Source organism: Ictalurus punctatus, chromosome 26, assembly GCF_001660625.3.
Source record: "Ictalurus punctatus breed USDA103 chromosome 26, Coco_2.0, whole genome shotgun sequence".
NCBI classification, from domain to species: domain Eukaryota; kingdom Metazoa; phylum Chordata; class Actinopteri; order Siluriformes; family Ictaluridae; genus Ictalurus; species Ictalurus punctatus.
In genome coordinates, this window is record NC_030441.2 from 16,694,297 (window position 1) to 16,713,535 (window position 19,239).

The window sequence follows — 19,239 nt, forward strand, 5'->3', positions numbered from 1 at the left end:
GGTGAAGGTGGTGAAGAGTAACTCTGCTTTGCCAGGGGCCGTGGCTATTTGTGTCGCTGCTATAGAAACCATAACACCCTGATTGGGCACATTTTCGGATTAATATATTCACAGAAAACTAATGTACACGACGTTGGATTGGAGACAAATGTAGCACTGTGTACTTTCCCAGATTTGGCGCAAAGCCACATGATATATGCGACTGCCAGGGGTATTTCTGAACTCCCATGATCATCCGGCCCAAACGTGGATATTTGTCTACATATTACGTTTACTGCTTATATAGTGTTTTGTCTCTCTTTTCATGGGTTCTGTTTCAATGCATTTTGTAATGCTGTATGTTTCTTTAATGACTTTGCAACCACAATATGTATGCAAGAAAATGGGGGCAAATACATTTCTATAGGAATAAAGGTTTTATATTTTATCTACGTATAGCTTCATGTTTGTTGACGTGTACCTTCTTGTTGTTCGTAATTCCGTATTTATTTTTCTGTTTGTTTTACAGGCAGAAATCATTTAAACATAAAGCTGAAACGAACGTGCGCCGATTGACGGGACTGGCGTTACTTTCCAACAGCCTTGTTTGTCAATAAACTTTTCCATATGGATGCATATAATGCCTCGAGAGCCATTTATTACAGTTGTGATTACATAACAAAAAAGAAAACAGCTGAAAAGCTTATTGGAAGCTACGGGCCAGAGTTATTGCATCATAAAATGTAAGAGCCAATCATGTTTCAGTATGCAAATGCAAGCTGTGAGGCAAGCCCAGTTTAGCAGGAGAAGGGGATTCGTGGGAAACTCATAAAACACTGGTTCGATGAGGAAAAACCTGCTAATGTTGTGACCGCACAAAAGAATACAAATTGTGGTTTATTTTTGTGAAATCAGATATTTATTACTGAATACAGAAAATACATGTGTGTATTGGGTGACTTTACATACAGACATAAAATTAAAAACATTTTTCTTGAACTTTTCTTTTTTTTTGTTACAGTATACTAAATACTTATAATTCGAATAATACTTTGCTATAATTTTGCGATAACTCCGTGATCATTATCTGATTAAATTAATGTGTTTAGGAAAAAATTAACCTGTACCAGTCCTATCCTGTGTTCTATCCCATCCATTTTATAACCTGAAGCAAAAGGTGAAACGTCTCTCTGTCATTCCTCGGCCTTGTCGGACAAGCAGTTAACCTCTGAGCCAACGCTGATGCTGCGCTGGAGCTGTTTGCGTTCCGCAGAAGCCCGTTGTGGCGCTTCAGGAAATGTCGGAACGGTCAAGAGCGTCATACCCGACAGCGCATTATCATCGGTCGACTGTGGGGTCATGACCTGGTCTCCGATTGGCTGGAAGGAGAAGAAGTCTGGTGTGGAGCGGTTGGTGTTGGTTGAAGGTGGAAGCCTTGGCTTCATTTCCTGCTTCAGCACTTGTGTTAAAGGTGGAGGTATCTTCAGCATCGTCAATTCTTTCTCATTCTTATCTTTCTTCAACCCGTCTTCCACACGTCCGCCGTTCGGGTTAAAATCCTGTGCCGAGAGAGGAGTGTGCGTCTTGGAGGTTTCTCCACAGATGCAAATGGTGCTCTGGGTGTCGTTTCCTAAACCCGACGGCAGCGATCCTCCCGCACCCTCGTTCCGCCCGACGTACCTTTCCCCCTCCCCCTCCTCCCCGTCAGAGTAGGAGGTGTCGGGGTTGACCGAGCGCATCAATCGCTGCAGCTGAGTAGAGGTTCTGCAGAAGGCTCCGCCCACAATGCTGGTGGCAGAAGGGGCGGAGCTAAGGAGTCGGTTGAACAGAGCGAGGTTGTGATTGCGCGTCGCGGATTCTTCCAGGTTCTCATCAATTTCTTCCAGAGGCTGGAAATGCATCTCTTCCTTAGAAATTCTGGATTTTAGAAAAAGTGGTTTTATGCAACTGTCTGGAATTAAATGTAAAATTTAAAAAAAAAACTAGACTACCAAAAACTAGGTACTGAAAAAGCTTTCAATGTGTGTGTGTGTCGTGAGACACCTACGCCATGTCGAAGGTGGAGCCCTGGAAGGAGGGTTTGCGGAGGACGAACAGCGTGGCGGCGGTGTAGGGCGGCCGAGGGTTTGAATCGTTCCAGTAGCGATCCCTCTCCATTTTGGGTAAATCCCCATACATTTCATCTACTGCCATCATCGATACCTTGAAAGTGAAGCACAACACACATTTGATATTCTGTATAATATAGCTATTACAGACACTGAACATATACGCAACATTAAACACCTCTTACACAGAGCTTCTTAACGATGCACTAATCATCTAGAGATCTACCTGACATGTAACGATCGGTATTATAAAACATCGATGCAGCGACATTCCTCTGAGACGTTTCTTCAAAGAAACAGATCTGGCAGACTGAGGTGCAACAAATACGTGAGTGAATGAATGAAGTGGAAAGTGAATAAATGAGTGAAGAAAAGAATGAGATGATGGATGGATGGATGACTTTAGACACACCTGGAAGTTCCTGTCTATGAGCCAGTTGGTTTCGAAATCATCGTCGTCCTCACCAAACGGGTTGATCAGCTGTTCGGCTACCTACATTTACAAACAGATACGACACAGCACGCGCACACACACACACACACACACACACACACACACACACACACACACACACACACACAACAGAAAGATGAAAGATGAAAATGAAATGATGCAATGACAGAATTTTGTATAAGAAATAATATTTGCAGATTTCTGGAACATAAGAGTGACATAAAAGACATTTAACAAAAAGTGCGTTAGTTCACTTGATTGGAAAATTTATTCCAAACTGGAAAAGAATCATAGTTTTCATAGGTACGGTTGAGCTGAGATCATAATATTATTTATTTACGTCGTGTGAGAGCTCTTCATGAGTTCCTTGTTTGTCCTGAGCGGTTAAACCGCCCACCGTTCTTCAGAAGAAATCCTCCAGGTCCTGCACATTCTTTACTTTTCCAGCATCTTCTGCATATTCGAGCCCTTTCCTTTTAACAGAGACTATACCATTTCGAGATCCATCTTTTCACACCGGGGACGACCGAGGGACTCGTACACGAGTATTACAAAAGGCGCAAACGTTCACTGATGCGCAAGTAAGCAACGCGATACATTAAGAGTCGGGGGGTGTAAACTTTTGAACAGGATGATCGCTGTAAATTGTTATTACTTTGTTTGAAGATCTTCATTAGTTTCCATTTAGTACCGCCCTTCAGAAGCTTCAGAAGATATTTACATGTTTCCCAGAAGACAGAAATAATCAACAAGTCTTCTGTCCTGAACGCTTTCATGTAAATTTCGGAAATTTTAAAGCAACAGCTTGACTTTGTAGCACGGACACTTACTGAAACTTTACTTAAGCTATCTCCTTACAGAAAGCTTTACCCGAGCAATGCTTAGAAATTTTTCATTGCTAAGTAACAACACTTTTTTTTTTTTTTTTTTTTTTTTATAAACCCTTTTTTTTCATGAGACTTAAAGTGGATACAATGCCACACAAAATCGTTGTGTTAGCTGTTACTATAGCGACGAGCTCATATTAGAACTAGCGCATTAATATAAACCTGTGAGTCACAAAATCTCTGACCAATCAAAGTCGAGCATTCGACGCTGCTGTGGTGTAATAAATATTAATCAACCAGCTGGATTACTCGGAAAGACAGTCGAGAGAGTTGTTTCGTGGGCCGACGCCCTGTTCCTGACCTTGAGCCAGCCTGCGTAGAAGAAGAACTGGAGAAGGGTGAAGATGGGGACGTAGAGGTCGAGGTCGTGACCCGGGTAACCCTGACTCGGGTCCAGAAACTGCCGGCCAATCAGACACACCAGGAAGAAGCTGTACACCGCTAATGTCACCACCTGAGATGGAGGGAAGAGTGCTTCACTTTTATATTGAATTTTATAAGGAGGACACAAACATACAAGACGAGACTGTCACATATCCATGGTACTTTAACGAAACAAATCTCTTTCTTTGTTTAACGTTGTGTTAAAACTATTAAACTGACTAACTGGAAACTTTTAAGTGCTTGACTCTTGCTGTTATGTCAGTGACTGACGATTAATATGCGCTTCCGCTTTTAAAAAGGATTGTAAATAGTACATGCTTTTGAATGTTTTTTTGATTAATTATGTCAATTTACTGATGATTAAGAATATTTTTGATTGTAATAATTAACATTAATAATGGAAGTTTAATTAACTGGACATCAGCCCGCACTCATATTCCACGATCACACGAGATTTAATTAGACGAATTAGCAGGTTAAACAAAGCAAGCACAATTTACACTTCATATTAGAATATTAAATTACACTCCACTATTTTTCCTCACCAGCATGCATACATACGCACACACACACACACACACACACTCTCTCTCTTACCTGTGTGTAAACAAGCGGCACGCTGATCATGTCATAGTGGAAGAGCATACTACATTTCTCTCTGAACTGATTCAGCTCCTACAAAACACAAAGAAGTGTCAGGCCAAGCAGGAATAACTGTCATACTGTATTATCATCATTTTTGGATTTGATTTCATCATGAATCTACAAATCACCGACGAGATCTTATACAACCCCAACTGCCAAAAAAAAGTTGGGACGCTGTGTAAAATGTAAATAGAAACAGAATGCGATGATTTGCAGATGTGATAAACCCGTACGTTATTCACAATAGACCATAGAAAGCATATCAAACGTTTAAACTGAGGAAATGGGACGCTTTAAGGAAGAAAAATAAGGTCATTTTGAATTTCATGGCCGCAACACGTCTGCAAAAAGTTGGGACGGCGGTAATAAAAGGCTGGAAAAGTAAGCGTTAGTAAGAAGAAACAGCTGGAGGTTAATTGGGAACAGGTCAGTAAGATGATTGGGTATAAAAGGAGAATGTTAGAGAGGCGGAGTCTCTCAGAAGTAAAGATGGGCAGAGGTTCACCAATCTGCGAAAAACTGCGTCTACAATTTGTGGAGCAATTTCAGAATAATGTTCCGCAACGTAAAATTGCGAACACTATGAATGTCTCATCACCTACAGTACATAATATCATCTGTGCGCAAGGGAGGAGGGTGAAAACCAATACTGCATGCCGGTGATTTTCGGGTCCTCAGGCGGCACTGCGTTAAAAACAGGAACGATTCTGTAATGGAAATCACTGCATGGGTTCAGAAACACCTCCAGAACTCAACGTCTGTGAACACAGTTCACCGTGACATCCACAAACGCTGCTTAAAGCTCTATCACGTAACGGAGAAGCCATATGTGAACATGATCCAGAAACACCGCCGTCTTCTCTGGGACAAAGCTCATTTAAAATGGACCGAGGTGACGTGTCTGTAGTCAGACGAATCCAAATCTGAAATTCTTTTTGGAAACCATGGACGCCGCGTCCTCTAAACTAAAGAGGACTAAAGAGGAGAGGGACCGTCTGGCTTTTAATCAGCACTCACTTCAAAAGCCTGCATCCCTATATCATCAGAGATGCAGGCTTTAAAGCAAAATCTGATCTTTATCTCTGAACTAAAGCTTTTCATTGTGATTAGAAAGGCTTCATGAAAAATGACCCACAATTTATTACAAGAACATTTTAGCGATGGTGCCTCATTTCTGTTAAAAACACGACCCAGTTCTCTAGGCTAGTTTTATTTGAATCAGGTGAACCCGTTATGCTTCTATATCTCTGAGCACAAACAACCTAAGTGTATAGTAGTGTGATGAATCATGGGTGATCATATTGTAAGAGTAAACGATTGAAATGATTACCTCCATCAGCAGTTTATAAGTGTTATTGTCTTTGATTCGGCCTTCACATCGAGCCACGGCGGCCAGATTAGCGAACCACACACACGGGATCCAGTATTTATTATAGGGAGACTGCAGACTCTCAAACCTCTTCCTCTCTTGCCGGGTCATAAATCCTACAGAGAGTGAGAGTGAGAGAGATTCCAAACTTTTATGTCCAAAGTTCAGCACAGTTTGAGGAATTATCCTGCCTTAACGGGGTTATTAGGTAATAGGTACAATGTAGCAGAAACATTAATAGATGAAAGATTTTTTTTAAAAATCTGAGTGCAATTATAAAACTATATATTTTGAGCACCAGAAACATTTGAAGAGCTCTTTGAGTTCATACCAACGATCACAAACACCAGAAAGTGAATCCTTGCTAAGAGTTTACTCCTGCTTTGATCTTACACGTATTAACAGACCCATCATCGACATATTTCAGGCTTACCTGCCTCTACCACGTGGTCCACGGTGGGAAAGCGCTTGAAGACGGCGGTGCTGACGGAGCGCAGGATGAGCAGAGCAGACAGACTGGTGTAGCGCATGAGTGTACGCCGCAGCAGCCTTCCACGCTCATCCCCGCCTTGCACACCGCCCGAGAGCACGCACATCACCCGGTCCGGCAACGGGATCGACGTGTACTGACTCCACCAGCGGTTCACTATCACTGTCACGTAGAAACCTGCACGGATTTACATCATGGATGTGTAGAAATACAGATTGCCTCACTACGTAAGTTTCTATAGTGTATAAGAATGTAAATAAATCAATACTGATACCCAAGACAAAAGACATTGGGATGAGGCTGGCGTAATGGTTGCAGTAAATTGAGAGTTTTTCGAAGTGTCGCTTCTGCTGATCCACAAGAATGAATCTGGAAAAGTTACTGTACATGTGAGTGAACTGAACCAGTAGAGTAAACGGTACCGTGTCAACAAAGTTGCTTTGTCAACCATGCTGTCCCAAATACCTAAAAAAAACTCTATCCCAAATTCCCAACCATGCAGTCCCAAATTATAAAACACCGTCCCAAATTCCCAACCATGCTGTCCTAAATTCTCAAACACCATCTCAAATTCCCAACCATGCTGTCCTAAATTCTCAAACACTGTCCCAAATTCCCAACCAGGGTTCTAATTTCCCAAACACTGTCTCAAATTCCCAACCATGCTGTCCCAAATTCCCAAACACTGCTTCAAATTCCCAACTATGCTGTCCCAAATTCCCAACTATGCTGCACCAAATTCTCAAACACTGTCCCAAATTCCCAACCAGGGTTCCAATTTCCCAAACACTGTCTCAAATTCCCAACCATGCTGTCCCAAATTCCCCAAATGCTGTCTCAAATTCCCAACCATGTTGTCCCAAATTCCCAACCATGTTGTCCAAAATTCCCAAACACTGTCTCAAATTCCCAACCATGCTGTCCCAAATTCCCAAACACTGCTTCAAATTCCCAACTATGCTGTCCCAAATTCCCAAACACTGCTTCAAATTCCCAACTATGCTGTCCCAAATTCCCAAACACTGCTTCAAATTCCCAACTATGCTGTCCCAAATTCCCAACTATGCTGCACCAAATTCTCAAACACTGTCCCAAATTCCCAACCAGGGTTCTAATTTCCCAAACACTATCCCAAATTCCCAACCAGGGTTCCAATTTCCCAAACACTGTCTCAAATTCCCAACCATGCTGTCCCAAATTCCCCAAATGCTGTCTCAAATTCCCAACCATGCTGTCCCAAATTCCCAAACACGGTCTCAAATTCCCAGCGATGCTGTCCCAAATTCCCAAACACACCACCGAAATTCCCACGCTATACCAATGGTTTTTCGTCAGTCTTGACAAAAATGGTAATTCCTGCTTCTATAGAACACGATAAAAATATTTTTCCTTAGTAGGTTACTCACCTGTATGTGATGCTGATGGCAGTATACATGGCGAAAAAAGCCAGAAACTCCTTGTAGAGAACTTTATAGATGCTCCCCTTCCAGGCCAGCAGAAGCTTGGAGAAGCCGCAGAAGCGAGCGTTCGCCACACGTGCCGTGTACGTCACCGTCATCTGAGGGTTCACAGCTTCCTACTGGGGTTCTGCTAGGAACCCTGTCTGAAATGCGAAAGCTTGTCGGTAGGGTTCTACATCCAGGTTTGATGGGTTTCCTCCGAGACTGCAGAACCCTTAACCTCAGTGTCTGATCTATCAAAAATCCATCGGATATATATTCCGAGAACAAGAAATCACACAAAGAAAGTGGATGTGCACGTCGCTTCTGCTGTTTCAGGCTACAAACAGTCAAATTATGTTTTCTATATTTTATTTTATTTTATAGCCCTGACCTAAGCGAAGAACAACACTTCTGATTGGCTTTCAGAGCTCAGTCTATCCAGGAGCTCTGGGATAAATCTGCGTTATGAGGAGGATGGAGCTCATTAACCCGGAGTCCCGCTGCTCAGACCGCTGATTCGTTCTCTTCGTCGAGACGTTGGTTACGAGTCATTTCACTGAATCGATTCTTTGAAACAAACCACGATGCAGCTCAACTAGTCAATAATACTAACTTTTAATCAGTGCAACTCAAAGTGCTTTACAGAAATAAAGAAGATAATCAAAAAATAAAACAGTAAGATCAAACTACATTAAGGATGAGTTTGTTTGACTCGCCTACAGTAATCAAATGAAAGCAATGACTCAAACGAGTCATTCAAGAATCAATTTCTTCACGAATCGCTCATTTCTCATCTCAGGGCTGATACATTGCGAGCGATGGAGCGGTAAACAATAAGCACTTGTGTGTGGAGAGTACTAGAGATGACCAACATGCACAAACATCATACCGTTTATAGAGATACCGATTCATTTATTTTTGAGGTGGTAAACGAGGTAAACACTGCAATTCATCCGAAACCCCTACAGGAACTGTCAACTCGAGTGTGTGAGGCCGACCCACATAATGACTGCATTATCTGTTCATTAAATCCAAATTATATCAAACGTCATTTGGAGATTTCAGGTTTCTCTTGATTTTTTTCCGGGATATTCTTCTCTCGCTGACCCTCATGAGGTAACACACTGTGCTGAAACTGCAGGGTTTCTTGTTTGTACAGATTATGATCACAGGATGAAAGATGGCCTCTGCTGCTCCAGTCACTTCACATTTTTTGGATCCCAGCAAACGTTTTTTTTTTTTTATTGCAATCTTCTTTCAAACCTCCTAATTTATGTAGCAAAGCTTATGCTTTAGACATGGTGCACATTAGACACATTAGAACTTTGGAAGCTTAAGGCTGGGATGAGCGACCATTTACAGTACACCATATTTCATAAACAATACATTTTTTCTATATTAATAATTTCCTGAAGAAAAAAAAAATGACACTGAAGGCAGATCCAACTCTACACATCCAGCAACTTTCCCCTGGTCAATCAGTGCCAAAACCTATATTTGCATACTGAAACCTGATTGGCTCTTGTGTTTTATGACACAATAACCATTTCTCGTCGTATGTTTAGAAGGTTTTGCTTTTAAGCTCTCGTTTCATCCTGAAGTCTATTTAAACATGTTTATATGGATAAATCTCTTTGGCTATATAAAGGTCAGTGAGCAGAGGCTAAAATATAAAAAATCGTCACTCCAGCAGTTTTGAATCCTTTCCAAATAAGTTTCTAATTTGCGTATTCAACACATGATTTAAGGGAAGGTGAGGAAAAATATTGAGAACATCAGCTGATCTCTGATCATGTTACTTCAGTAAAATAACTTGAGGCGGGGGAAAAAAAAGTGAATTTGTGTCAGGATGGTTTTTAAACAGTTTTATAATTTATTATAAATGATTATATAAAAAAAAAAAAGGCAAATTGTTATATATGGGCATATACTTTGGGCATTTTCAATGCTTGTGCTATTTTCTTATAGCCACTTCCCATTTTTTTGAAGCGCAACAACCTTTTGCCGCACATCACAGCTATATTCCTTGGTCTTACCCATTGTTATGAATGACTAAGGGAATCTGGCCTAATTGTGTTACCTCATATTTATACCCCTGTGAAACAGGAAGTCATGGTTGTGGAACCTGTGCACCTGTGGAACAGTCCTTAAGACACGAACAGTATACAGGCAGTAGGCAATTAAGGTCAAGGTGACTCTGAAAAACACCAGAAAGAAAGATGTCTAGTGTTCCTGCTCACCTGCGTGAACATGCCATAGACCTGCTGCAGGGAGGCGTGAGGACTGCAGATGTGTCCAGAGCAATAAACTGTAATGTCTGTAATGTAAGACGTCTAAGACGGTGCTACAGGGAGACAGGAAGGACAGCTGATCGCCCTCGCGGTGGAAAATTACATGTAACCGTGTGTCCCTCCAGACATGATCAAGAACTTGCAAATGCCTTGGTGGAAGAGTGGGGGAACGTCTCACATCTCACAGCAAGAACTGACAAATCTGGTTCAGTCCATGAGGATGAGACGCACTGTAGTACTTAAAGCAGCTGGAGGACACCAGATACTGACTGTTACTTTTAATATTGACCCCCCTTTGTTCAGGGACTCATTATTCCATTTCTGTTCATTAAATGTCTGTGAAACGTCATCAGTTTGTCTCATATTTATGCTTTTACACATGTTTAGAAATTTCCTGGAAATAAAAGCAGTTGAATGTGAGAGGACGTTTGTTTTTTCGCTATATATGCTGATTTCCTTTTCCAGCAGGACTCGGCACCTGTCCACAGTGCCAAAACTTCTAGTAACTGGTTTACTGAGCGTGGTGTTAGTGATTGATCGCCCAGCCGACTCGCCTGACCCGAACCCCATAGAGAATCTACGAGAGACACCAGACCCGACGATACAGACGAGCTGAAGACCGCTATCAAAGCGACCCGGACTTCCAGAACACCTCAGCAGTGCCACACGCTGATCGCCTCCACGCCACGCCGCACTGATGCAGTAATTCGTACAAAAGCATTAAATCCCCGTCCGGGCATCGAGTGCGTAAATGAACACACTTTTCATCAGGTCGACATTTCTGTATTATAAATTCTTTATTCAAATATCTTGAGATACTGGATTTTTGATTTCCATTCGCTGTACGCCGTAATCATCGAGACTCAAACTGGAAAAAAAAAGGCTCGGAATATTTCACTTTATGTGTAAGGAATCTAGAATACATGAAAGTCGCACTTTTTGAATTAAATAATTTGGGGGGGGAGGGGACTTTTCCACGATATTCAAGTTTTTCGAGACGCACCTGTTCACGTATGTAAATATATAAAAACCTGGCTGACGCAGAATGAACGCTAACTGGAACATTATCACCGACTCGAAAATAACATTCAGTAGCTTTGATATCATACTGTATATTAACACTGTTATTGTGGTGGGGGAAATGTTATAGTTAAACCAACGTAAGACAGAGAGGTGATGGATAATTGATGTTTGTTGTGTTCAGATATACTGTATATTGTTAAACTTACTGAAACAGCACTTAAACGGAGAGAGAGGAGCAGCGGGGGAAGGTAAAACATGTTCCTTTACTATGTGCTTCATTAGAATTCAGAGAAACATCCTGCTGAAACCATACGCAAAAAAACAAAAACAAATACTGTCAGTGTTATTCTGTATAATTAACGCTTGTAATTACACAGTGTGTACACAATAATTACAAATAGAAAATCTTTCACTGGGAGGAAACTGTAACAAACCAACAAAAAAAAAAAAAATATATATATATATATCCCATGAAGTAAAACACAAGCTTTGCAAAGAGGTTTACGGCAAAGTATAGTGATGAGATGTAGCTTGTCGTAGCATAACCCCGCCCGCTTCATCATTACTGTAAAGTGAGATTCATGTAAAGTAAACACAAGGGGGCCGTGTTGACCAGCAGTGGAATACCTTCTTTAACAGCTTCTGATGATTGTGCATGACAAAGTAAACAGTGATCTGAGGAGGTTGCGGAGATCAAGATCGCAAATGGCAGAAACCAACGTAGATGATTATCACTCACGTACAGCCACCGCAAGGTTTGTGCAATATAACGAGATTATCGTCCCTACGCCATATCACATCGCTACAATGTCCGGCGATGTTCATCACCGACTATACTACCTCATCAGACCTGCCGACCTTTACGCGTTTTGAGTAGGTGTGCCATAAAAACATTAGCGTACGCTGGCGGTAGAGAGTAAAAGGTTATTCTTTGGGGGCATTGCATTATGGGTAGTTTAGTTTGGGGTGGCGGTCAGGGCTGAGAGTTTCCCTTTTTTTTTTTAAAGCAAAATTTTTTGTTTGTGGAAGTAAAACCGACTGGAATAAACGCCGCCCGTTCAGCAGAACTCGCTTCTGACTCATCATTGTGACGGGAAAAGATCAGAAAATATAGAAAGTACCCAGAAAGGTGTGCAGAAAGAAGTGCGCTCCGGCCCTGGAGCTCTCCGTACAGCACACTAGTACGACACACGTGAATCTGGAACGATCTACACAGGTACTTTGGTGGGGGGGGGGGGGGGGGGGGGGGGGCGGGGGGTGCTGACACTTCCTGGAAGAACCGCCCCTTTTACCCCTTTGGTGCGCTCAACTCATGCAGAGATTACAAATATTACACAGCGTATAATAATAAACTGATGTTAAATATTTGTTATGGACAAAAATATATTTGTTAGGGAAAGAAATTTACCAAAAATGGTCTCAAAAGAGGAAAAAAAAGGACGGGGTTAAAAAACAAGGTTTTTTTTTTTTTTAAACCCGTGCTCTTCTGCTCACTACAGTGACAATATCATCTTACTTTCTTTTTTTTCTTTTTTTAAAAAAACAAAACACCATTCAGCTGGTAATATTATTACGCCTTAATATTCTGCATAAACTGGAAATGGTATTTTTCTCGGACTTTTGTTCTGGATGATTTTGCCAGGACACAAACAAGCATTAGGCAGAGTTCATTACACCATCTGACGTACAGCGTTAAAAGCAAGCGTTCCCCCGAACCTATCGTCAGAGTTGAGGAAAAACATGGCGGTGCTGAGAGATCGTACACTTCTGATGACGATTTTGAGACACTGGCTCGAAGGGCGGTCAGTTTCAATACATCAACTACATTCTTAGTCAGAGATCAGACGCGTTTTTTTTTTTTTTTTCTCCTTCATCAGCTTTCAAGCAGTTTTTATACCCTTTTACACGTAATTCACTATCACACAATAAAACAAAATCACTCTGAGCTGTTTAACGGATTAGAATAAGGAATTTCTGTGAGTAAAATAAAACAGCCTCTGTGTGAGAAATGAGGCAGAGAGAGAGAGAGTGTGTGATGGAGAGAGAGTGATAGAGAGAGAGAGAGAGAGAGAGAGAGAGAGAGAGAGAGAGAGGGAAAAACGCTCACATAGAGACACGGGTGTACGTAGTGTTGCAAGCCTTTATCACTATGAAGCTTTCCAGATCTGACGATGATGAGCGTGTCGATGAGGATGTGTTGCTGTGGGGTCTGAGAGGGTTAATGAACCAGCGGGTAGCGGCGGAAGGCTGTGTAGATATGTGTGTGTGTGTGTGTGTGTGTGTGTGTGTGTTTGTTTACGGGAAGATAAGTCACTTGTTGGGGGGATTGTAGGGCTCCAGGAGCAGTTTGGAAAACGTGTTGACTTTGTCTGCTCCTCGTACCTCGTGAGGAAGTAGAGGCAGTTTGACTATGTGGAAATCCTCATACAGGTCCTCCATCTGAAACAAACACACACACACACACGCACTGATGTTTGCGTCTCTGCTTCAACCACGAGGCATAGGTCAAGTGATGAAGCGAAACAATAATGTTTTTCATAGCAATCTTCTCCTGAGGAGCTGGTTGTTGCACCATAGATACACGTGGATCTTAGATGATCTCACGTGAGCGTGCCATATACAAGCCCCGCCCCCTACATTGCAATGCTGCAGAAATATATCTACATTAGCCTTATCATTTCATTTAAACACTCGCTCACCTGCGAGCGAGTAAACGTGTCCAAGTACTCGTGCACGACCGGAGCCGTAAACGCCTTAACGTCGTATCTGACACAATACACCTCACACGCTCACCTGGTCCAGGTACTTGGACTGGATCTTGTGTCTGGCCTCGCACATCTTGCAGGGTCTCTCGGCGTCGGGAAACACCAGCTGGTTGACGATGATGTTGTGCGTGTCGATGTGGCACTTGGCCAGCTCCTGGATCAGCCGCTCGGTCTCGTACAGGGACAGGAACTCGGCGATGCACACGCAGATGAACGTCGTCTGCTCCTGTTTCGACACGCGGAAGGGAGGAGGAAAGAAAGAAAGAAAGAAAGAAAGAAAGAAAGAAAGAAAAAAGACAAGACAGGTTAGAGCTCCAACTAAAACACTCTTGATGATGAAAACAAGGTTTAAATCTATACTCTTTGACTGAATGCTGACAATTGTATTAACATACTCATTTCCAAACAATGAACATGTTCATCTCCTTTGTTTTTTTTCCCACATTAACATGGATATGTACATTTTTTTTTTAATCTATTCTATCAATTTACCACGCAGCCCATCAGCGTCAGAGATCCCGTCGGCCGTTTCGGACGCGTTTTAAGCAGATACGCTTAAAACGACTTTCTGTGAACGCGTGACTTATAAACTCACTAAAAACAGGAAACAGCAGTTTTGTTGGAGGAATGAAAAAAGGGGGAGGGGGCTTTAAACGCACGATGGACATACTTGTAGTGAGTGAAACAGGTGACTGAACTTCACGGTGGTCAGGTTTCCAGTACGAAGTGTTTAACAGTGTTTTCCGGGACTCACCGGATCTTTGAACTGCTCGCTGACGGAGCGGATAACGGGAAGCGTCTCCTCCAGTTTGGAAGCCAGTTGATCCGCGTTCATGTCGCCCAGCCCCAGCATGTTACACATCTACGGCGAGAGAAGGAAAAAAACAAAAACAAACAACTCTGACTACATTAAATTTCCCAAAAGGCACAGGCTGCGTTCACGCCATGTCGGAATTACCGTAATTACTAGACGACACCCCGGGTACGTTCTACTCGGAGCCGTTCACGTCCTCGCACTCGGAACTCCGTGCTAGCTTCGTTAAACTGTATTGCGTGTCTTTCGTTTATTTCCAGATTCATTTTGAATTATTAAGACATTAATAATAGTCAATTATACAAATTATTACACAGAAATATTACAAGATGACTACTTAAGTACATTTTACTGCTGAAGCCGCCGGTGTTTTGAGCGTTTCCGCATGACGTCTCAGCGGTCAGGTGGTACGCCTCAGCGGTCAGGTGGTACGCCTCAGCGGTCAGGTGGTACTCAGTCGGAACTCTCAGTAAATTTCTAGCTTGCACGTTGTAATTACGAGTTCTATGAGGACTTGGACGCTTTTTCCATGTTGGAATCACGTAATTACGACACGGCATGAACGCAGCTGTACAGTTAAAAGTTTGTACACCCCTACTACGAAACGATGGTTTTATTACAGATGTTCCTCTTCCATCACGTATGACACGAAATGACAGTGTGCTACCACTGCCCTATTTAATACAAATACGCTCAGCCACATCCGTCTCACCTCTCACTGTGCGACAGGGTTAAATTAATCAGTCCCTCCAGCATGAACTACTTCAGAATTTGAGCTCGTTTTAGTTTTTTTTCCTGCCTTAAACAACAAACACGTCTCAATAGGTTATCAGACACCTTAAATGAGGATGTCCCAGCATGCAGTGCAGCAGACCTGAGAGATGAAGGGGCTGATCTGGTTCTTGATCTGCATGAGGCGGCCCAGGCCCCGCTCCACGATGGTGGGGAAGTTGAGCAGGCGCAGCGTGTGGCCTGTAGGAGCCGTGTCAAACACCACCACGGAGAAGTTCATCCCTTTTACTAACCTGCAGCAGAGCGTGAGAAAGAGACGTCAACAATCGGTAAATTACAGTAACACGGTCAGACTGAATAATTGGAGCGGTCTCTTGGCGCCACCTGGTGGCCCATGAACAAACTTTCACATCAACTCATTTCCTTAAAAATATCTGCTTGGTTTCTAACAATACGTTTTAACATAAAATATAAATAATGAATATTAATCAATAGGACCCGAATTTTGTTACATAACAAAACGATGATAAATATCACTGCCCGGGTAAAATAATCAATTTCCATACAGAACAATCAACAACGTCATTGCTGTTAGGATAACTATGACTTTTTATGTGAAGGAAATGTAAATAAATAAATAAATAATTGAATTGTTTGGATTTGTGCTTTACGTGGAGCGAAGTCTTTTCTCTCGATTAATGAGTTCCTTTAGTTTTTCTCTCACGTTCCTTCTATGCTTTGCGGACAGAGCTGATGTGAAGCATGTTAGACAGACAGAGATTTAAATCATACCAGCATCATGCATTGTTTAAAAAATACGAGTTGGATAAAATGTTTTGCAAATATATATATATATATATATATATATAGACACACACACAGTATCTCACAAAAGTGAGTACACCCCTCACATTTTTGTAAATATTTGATTATATCTTTTAATGTGTCAACACTGAAGAAATGACATTTTGCTACAATGTAAAGTAGTGAGTGTACAGCTTGTATAACAGTGTAAATTCACCACACAGCCATTAATGTCTAAACCGCTGGCAACAAAAGTGAGTACACCCCTAAGTGAAAATGTCCAAATTGGGCCCAAAGTGTCAATATTTTGTGCGGCCACCATTATTTTCCAGCACTGCCTTAACACTCTTGGGCATGGAGTTCACCAGAGCTTCACATGTTGCTACTGGAGTCCTCTTCCACTCCTCCATGACGACATCACGGAGCTGGTGGATGTTAGAGACCTTGTGCTCCTCCACCTTCCGTTTGAGGATGCCCCACAGATGCTCAATAGGGGTTAGTCCATCACCTTCACCCTCAGCTTCTTTAGCAAGGCAGTGGTCTTCTTGGAGGTGTGTTTGGGGTCGTTATCATGCTGGAATACTGCCCTGCGGCCCAGTCTCCGAAGGGAGGGGATCATGCTCTGCTTCAGTATGTCACAGTACATGTTGGCATTCATGGTTCCCTCAATGAACTGTAGCTCCCCAGTGCCGGCAGCACTCACGCAGCCCCAGACCATGACACTCCCACCACCATGCTTGACTGTAGGCAAGACACACTTGTCTTTATACTCCTCACCTGGTTGCCTCCACACACGCTTGACACCATCTGAACCAAATGAGTTTATCTTGGTCTCATCAGACCACAGGACATGGTTCCAGTAATCCATGTGCTTAGTCTGCTTGTCTTCGGCAAACTGTTTGTGGGCTTTCTTGTGCATCATCTTTAGAAGAGGCTTCCTTCTGGGATGACAACCATGCAGACCAATTTGATGCAGTGTGCGGCGTATGGTCTGAGCACTGACAGGCTGACCCCCCACCCCTTCAACCTCTGCAGCAATGCCGGCAGCACTCATACGTCTATTTCCCCAAACACAACCTCTGGATATGACGCTGAGCACGTGCACTCAACTTCTTTGGTCTCCCATGGCGAGGCCTGTTCTGAGTGGAACCTGTCCTGTTAAACCGCTGTATGGTCTTATATATATATATATATATATATATATATATATATATATATATATATATATATATATATATATATATATAAATAAAAATACATAAATAAATTATATGGTATCTGACCTCATGACCTCGGCGTAGCTCATGGCCTCGTCGATGCCGGGGAAAGCGCTCATGGCCTCTTGCATCATCTTCTTCCCCATACTCAGCATATTGTCCTCTTCGAAGAACTCATCCGGCAGTTCAGCCACGCCCAGACTCGGGTCAATCTCCTGCAGAGAGAGAGACACGTGAGAGAGAGAGAGAGAGAGGTGAATATACATATTACACATGTACAGCAGTTAATGGGCAAATTCCACTGTACTAGCAGTAATGCAGAATTAACAATAAATAGAATTTTAACAGTAAACATCCGCATTTGGTACTACAGTGGGAATAATATCTGCATTTATTACTTTGATTTTAATTCTCATCATCCAGGACTTTTGCACTGTCTGTAGTAAGACAAGTCCACCTTTTTCCTGACTATTTCATGATTTTTTTTTTTTTTTTTAAATGCCACGACCTGCATGTAAAAAAGGAAAACGTAACATGTGACATATAAGTTCATGTAAATCCTTTTTTGTGAACAGCTGTTTATAAGATGCTGCAGGAAAGACAAGAATTCTGCCTTTAATACTGATTGAGCCCAACAGGGAGGGAGCTGACCATGGCGAAGAGGTTATCATAGCCTTTCACTTTGGTGGGAACTTTGGAGAACTTCTGGTCGAAGGCGTCCGAGATGTTGTGTGCCGGGTCGGTGGAGATGATGAGGACGCTCTCCCTCACCGTGGACAACTGCACGGCCAAACTGCAGCTGCAAAACAGGACAGAAAGAGAAAGATATTACTATCGATACTATAAATAAACAGCTGTAATGAAACCCAGGTCTGTTCACGAAGCCCATGAGAGGCACACTTAGTGTCCTTGTGTAATGTGTATTAAACACTCCGGCCTCAAACATGGACTTAAATCTCTTTAGAATTAACTTACTTAATACTATATAGTCTCTGCTAATGTTTAAAAGATGATAACGAATGAATGAATGAATGAATGAATGAATATCAGACAGCTAGCTGTTTACTTTATGAGGATTATGTTTAATGTCATTTAATTTAACTTCCTCATTGATTGTTTAGCTGCTTTTTTTTTTACAATCTACAGAAGAGAAATAATGTGCACACGGTAATTTCTAAGTAATAAAAACAATAATTTAACTTATCTAATGTTATCTAGCTCATGTACAATGTCAGCTAGCTAACTTCAATACTGACAGCTAGACAGTACAGCGTTTAGGTAGCTAACTTTAGCCGGCTAGCTTTACTCCCACCCTCACAAAAAACCCTGCATTTAAGCTAAAAATTACCTGCATGTCGTTTTTCCAACGCCGCCTTTTCCACCTACAAAAATCCACTTCAGAGATTTCTGCTCTATTATGTTTTTTAACGTCGGCTCTAGAGGCTCTACATCAGGTGCATCTTCAAATTCGTCTTCCACCGAAGCCGCCATCTTGTAAACGATACAGGCTGGGATATACCATGTTTATAAAAAAAAAAGCCGCATATTTTACGGTCTTCGCGGCAAACGACGCCATTTTGGCTCAACCTGTGTTAAGAGCTATAAAGGTGACCGTACGAAATATTAGATCCAACATGGCGCCTTCTAGCGTTCAGTTGCCACGAGAAGGCAGCGGGACAAAGTCGATGGCTGAATCCAAAATGGCTTCGTGTTCCCTGCTCAAGTGCACTACATAGTTTGTAAAGTAATGTCCTTTAAGACCTAACATAGTGTACTTATGTACACTAGGGAATCAATTTGGGATTTAATCGATGACTCAAGGCTTTTGGATAGCA

At 42.1% G+C, this 19,239-nt stretch overlaps 2 protein-coding genes across 2 annotated transcripts; both read right to left on the reverse strand.

The window, feature by feature from the left end:
* Window positions 1-1,141: 1,141 nt before the first annotated feature.
* Window positions 1,142-11,170, reverse strand: best2 (bestrophin 2). The gene is made up of 9 exons (XM_017456808.3): window positions 7,723-11,170; window positions 6,591-6,685; window positions 6,260-6,493; window positions 5,788-5,942; window positions 4,410-4,487; window positions 3,730-3,882; window positions 2,500-2,580; window positions 2,027-2,181; window positions 1,142-1,896 (listed from the first exon to the last, which is right to left on the reverse strand). The coding sequence occupies exons 1-9, from the start codon at window positions 7,872-7,874 to the stop codon at window positions 1,173-1,175; spliced, it is 1,827 nt and encodes a 608-aa protein (XP_017312297.1). The 5' UTR covers window positions 7,875-11,170; the 3' UTR covers window positions 1,142-1,172.
* A 146-nt stretch (window positions 11,171-11,316) lies between these two features.
* get3 (guided entry of tail-anchored proteins factor 3, ATPase) lies at window positions 11,317-18,920 on the reverse strand. Its single transcript, XM_053676009.1, has 7 exons — window positions 18,753-18,920; window positions 18,056-18,203; window positions 17,471-17,619; window positions 15,526-15,676; window positions 14,592-14,699; window positions 13,866-14,063; window positions 11,317-13,511 (listed from the first exon to the last, which is right to left on the reverse strand). The coding sequence occupies exons 1-7, from the start codon at window positions 18,893-18,895 to the stop codon at window positions 13,383-13,385; spliced, it is 1,026 nt and encodes a 341-aa protein (XP_053531984.1). The 5' UTR covers window positions 18,896-18,920; the 3' UTR covers window positions 11,317-13,382.
* Window positions 18,921-19,239: the final 319 nt, after the last annotated feature.